We start from the raw sequence: 5049 nt of genomic DNA, 5'->3' as shown, positions 1-5049 counted from the left end.
TCCAAAAAACACCAAACCCCGGGGTCCTGGGGGGTCCTCGGGGGGCTCCTGAGAGAACCAGGGGGGTCCTGAGGGGGCTCTGAGCGGTCTGGGGAGGCTCTGGGGGGCTCTGAGAGGTCTCTCAGGGCACTGAGGGGTTTCTGAGGGGATCCTGAGGGCTCTGAGGGGTCTCTGAGGGGATCCTGAGGGCTCTGAGGGGTCCCTGAGTGCTCTGAGGGGTCTCTGAGGGCTCTGAGGGGATCCTGAGGGCTCTGAGGGGATCCTGAGGGCTCTGAGGGGTCCCTGAGGGCTCTGAGGGGATCCTGAGGGCTCTGAGGGGTCCCTGAGGGCTCTGAGGGGATCCTGAGGGCTCTGAGAGGTCTCTCACGGCACTGAGGGGTTTCTGACGGCTCTGAGGGCTCTGAGGGGTCCCTGAGGGCTCTGAGGGGTCTCTGAGGGCTCCGCCGCCGCCGCCGCCGCCTCCCTCCCGCTCACCCGCGGCTCTCCGCTCCGGGCCCGGCTCCTGCGGCGGTTCCCGGCCCCTGTCCCGGCTCCTGTCCCGTTCCTGTCCCGGTTCCGGTCCCGGTTCCCGGCCCGGCCCCGCGGCCGCTCCGCGTCCCTCACGCCCGCCGCTCTCGCGAGACTTCCCGCCCTACCTCTCGCGAGACTCCGCGGCCTCCCGACGGCGGCGCCAGAGGCCCAAAAGACGCCGGGACTGTTTTTCGATTTTATTTTTTTTTCGGTTTCGTTTTATTTTTCCTTATTTGGATATGTGACGTCACCAGCGTGACGTCACGGCGAAAAACCCTTTCCCGCGTTCCCCGCCACCCATCCCCATGACGTCACGCGCGGAAAAGCCCAAGAGCCGCTGTCACAAAACAAAACTCGGCTTTATTTACCAAAAATCCAACGTTTGACCCTAAAACCACTGGACCCGGATTGGGGGGGGCCTCCAGAACCCCCAAAAACAGCCCAACCCCCCCCTCAGCACCGCTCTGGGGGGGTCCCAGGGGTCCGGGGCCCCAAAATCCCATCAAAGCCCCCCAAAATCTGATCGGGACCCCCCAAACCCCACCAGGACCCCCCAAAATCCACTCAGGACCCCCAAAATCAGATCAGGACCTCCCAAATACATCCAGGACCCCCCAAAATCCCATCAGGGTCCCCAAAATCTGATCGGGACCCTCCAAAATCTGATCCGGACCCCCAAAATCAGATCAGGACCCCCGAAATCCACTCAGGACACCCCAAAATTCCATCAGAGCCCCCAAAATCCAGCCAGGACCCCCCAAAGTCTGATCAGGAGCCCTGAAATGCCACCAGGGCCACTCCAAACCCCACCAGACCCACCCCAAACCCCTCAAAACCCAGCCGGGACCCCCCTGAATCCACTCAGGACCCGCCAAAATCCACTCATAACCCCCCAAAACCCGGTTAGGACCCCCCTGAATCCACCCAGGACCCCCCAAAATCCGGTCAGGACCCCCAGACGGGGTCAGGGCCCCCCCGGGGGCGGCAGCTTGCCCGTGATCTTATTGGTGCCCTCCAGCAGGGCGTTGTGGATGTCCTTGGCGCCGGCGATCTGCGCCTTGATCAGGGGCAGGTACTGGGTGTAGGGCAGGCTCTCCGAGCCCCCCCCGGGACCCCCCTCGCCCTTGGGGGCCGCGGGCACCAGCGCGGGGGCGTGCTTGGCGCTGTCGAAGCTCTGCGCCAGGCACTCGTGGGCCAGCCTCTGAGGGGAAAAAAAGGGGATTTGGGGTGGTTAGAGGGGGTTTGGGGGTGATTTGGGGGGTTGAGAGGAGATTTGGGGTGAATTTGAAGGGGCTTGGGGGGTTATTTTTAGGGATTTTGGGGCTGTTTTTGGCTGTTTTTGCGATATTTTTGGGATATTTTTGGATATTTTCTCACCAGGCACAGCTCCAGCTGCTCGCACAGGGGGTTTTTGGGTATTTTTTGGCTGTTTTTGCGATATTTTTGGGATATTTTGGGGTATTTTCTCACCAGGCACAGCTCCAGCTGGTCGCACAGGGCGTAGAACTCCTCCAGGCTCTTGTCAAAGCGCTGCAGGGCCCCGTCAGCTCTGAGGGGTCTCTGAGGGCTCTGAGGGGTCTCTGAGGGCTCTGAGGGGTCTCTGAGGGCTCTGAGGGGTCTCTGAGGGCTCTGAGGGGTCTCTGAGGGCTCCGCCGCCGCCGCCGCCGCCTCCCTCCCGCTCACCCGCGGCTCTCCGCTCCGGGCCCGGCTCCTGCGGCGGTTCCCGGCCCCTGTCCCGGCTCCTGTCCCGTTCCTGTCCCGGTTCCGGTCCCGGTTCCCGGCCCGGCCCCGCGGCCGCTCCGCGTCCCTCACGCCCGCCGCTCTCGCGAGACTTCCCGCCCTCCCTCTCGCGAGACTCCGCGGCCTCCCGACGGCGGCGCCAGAGGCCCAAAAGACGCCGGGACTGTTTTTCGATTTTATTTTTTTTTCGGTTTCGTTTTATTTTTCCTTATTTGGATATGTGACGTCACCAGCGTGACGTCACGGCGAAAAACCCTTTCCCGCGTTCCCCGCCACCCATCCCCGTAACGTCACGCGCGGAAAAGCCCAAGAGCCGCTGTCACAAAACAAAACTCGGCTTTATTTACCAAAAATCCAACGTTTGACCCTAAAACCACTGGACCCGGATTGGGGGGGGCCTCCAGAACCCCCAAAAACAGCCCAACCCCCCCCTCAGCACCGCTCTGGGGGGGTCCCAGGGGTCCGGGGCCCCAAAATCCCATCAAAGCCCCCCAAAATCTGATCGGGACCCCCCAAACCCCACCAGGACCCCCCAAAATCTGATCGGGACCCCCCAAACCCCACCAGGACCCCCCAAAATCCACTCAGGACCCCCAAAATCAGATCAGGACCTCCCAAATACATCCAGGACCCCCCAAAATCCCATCAGGGTCCCCAAAATCTGATCGGGACCCTCCAAAATCTGATCCGGACCCCCAAAATCAGATCAGGACCCCCGAAATCCACTCAGGACACCCCAAAATTCCATCAGAGCCCCCAAAATCCAGCCAGGACCCCCCAAAGTCTGATCAGGAGCCCTGAAATGCCACCAGGGCCACTCCAAACCCCACCAGACCCACCCCAAACCCCTCAAAACCCAGCCGGGACCCCCCTGAATCCACTCAGGACCCCCCTGAATCCACTCAGGACCCCCCAAAATCCCGTCAGGACCCCCAGAGGGGGTCAGGGCCCCCCCGGGGGCGGCAGCTTGCCCGTGATCTTGTTGGTGCCCTCCAGCAGGGCGTTGTGGATGTCCTTGGCGCCGGCGATCTGCGCCTTGATCAGGGGCAGGTACTGGGTGTAGGGCAGGCTCTCCGAGCCCCCCCCGGGACCCCCCTCGCCCTTGGGGGCCGCGGGCACCAGCGCGGGGGCGTGCTTGGCGCTGTCGAAGCTCTGCGCCAGGCACTCGTGGGCCAGCCTCTGAGGGGAAAAAAAGGGGATTTGGGGTGGTTAGAGGGGGTTTGGGGGTGATTTGGGGGGTTGAGAGGAGATTTGGGGTGAATTTGAAGGGGCTTGGGGGGTTATTTTTAGGGATTTTGGGGCTGTTTTTGGGATATTTTTGGGCAGTTTTTGACGATATTTTTGGGATATTTTTGGATATTTTCTCACCAGGCACAGCTCCAGCTGCTCGCACAGGGGGTTTTTGGGTATTTTTTGGCTGTTTTTGCGATATTTTTGGGATATTTTGGGGTATTTTCTCACCAGGCACAGCTCCAGCTGGTCGCACAGGGCGTAGAACTCCTCCAGGCTCTTGTCGAAGCGCTGCAGGGCCCCGTCAGCGCTCTTCCTGCGGGCACTGGTTATACTGGGAGCACTGGGGGCACTGGGGGGGGCTGGGATCAAACTGGGGGGTTACTGGGGGTTACTGGGGGGTTACTGGGGGGTTACTGGGTCCCAGGGGGTCCTGGGGGGGTCTCCAGGGCATTTTGGGGGGTCCTGGGGGGATTTTGAGTGGATTCTGGGGGTCCTGGGAGGTCCTGGAGGGGAAATCTGGGGGATTTGGGGGGTTTGGAGGCGTCTGGAGGGGGTCCCGGGGGGATTCTGGGGGTCCTGGGGGGGTCCCAGGACTGCTGGTGAGTTTGGGGCTGATTTTGGGTGGGTTTGGGTCTGATTTTGGGGTGATTTTGGTGTGTTTTTGGGCCAGGTTTTGGGTCTGATTTTGGGGTGGATTTGGGGTGATTTTGGGCCATTTTGCTCCGTTTTGGGCTCCCAGGTTCGTGCAGTACAAGGCCACGTCCCTGGAGAAGCAGCACAAGCACGACCTGCTGACAGAGCCTGACCTGGGGGTCACCATCGACCTCATCAACCCGGATACCTACAGGATAGACCCCGGGGGTGAGCCCAAAACCGCCCCAAATCACCCCAAAACCACCCCGAAACAAACGGCCCCAAAACTGCCTAAAAACGGCCAAAAACTGCCCAAAAACAGCCCCAAAACTGCCTCAAAACCACCCTAAAACAGCCCAAAAACTGCCCCATCGACCTCATCAACCCGGATACCTACAGGATAGACCCCGGGGGTGAGCCCAAAACTGCCCCAAAACCGCCCCGAATCACCCCAAAACAAACTGCCCCAAAACTGCCTAAAACCGGCCCAAAAACGGCCTAAAACAGCCCCAAACAGCACAAAAACTGCTCCAAAACCACCCTAAAACTGCCCCATGGACCTCATCAACCCGGATACCTACAGGATAGACCCCGGGGGTGAGCCCAAAACTGCCCCAAATCACCTCAAAATCACCCCGAAACAAACTGCCCCAAAAACGGCCAAAAACGGCTCAAAAACTGCTCAAAAACAGCCCCAAAACTGCCCCAAAACCACCCAAAAACTGCCCCATGGACCTCATCAACCCCGACACGTTCAGGATAGACCCCGGGGGTGAGAGACCCCAAAACCGCCCCGAGTCACCCCAAAAACACTCCAAAACAAACGGCCCCAAAAACGGCCAAAAACTGCTCAAAACCAGTCAAAATCTGCCCAAAAAACTGCCCTGGGCCTGCTCCTAAAACTGCCCCAAAACTGCCTCAAAATCACCCCAA

At 60.4% G+C, this 5049-nt stretch overlaps 1 protein-coding gene across 1 annotated transcript; it reads right to left on the bottom strand.

Moving 5' to 3' along the window:
- Positions 1–2569: 2569 nt before the first annotated feature.
- Positions 2570–3855, bottom strand: MED29 (mediator complex subunit 29; the record flags this gene model as incomplete). The annotated part of the gene is made up of 2 exons (XM_039721053.1): positions 2570–3429; positions 3712–3855. Coding segments are annotated over 2 exons (381 nt in total), but the record flags the coding sequence as incomplete, so codon positions are not given.
- Positions 3856–5049: the final 1194 nt, after the last annotated feature.

The sequence above is a fragment of the Passer montanus genome, unplaced genomic scaffold (genome assembly GCF_014805655.1).
Source record: "Passer montanus isolate IOZ18808 unplaced genomic scaffold, ASM1480565v1 scaffold446, whole genome shotgun sequence".
NCBI lineage: Eukaryota > Metazoa > Chordata > Aves > Passeriformes > Passeridae > Passer > Passer montanus.
This window is presented reverse-complemented; position numbering and strand designations above follow the sequence as displayed.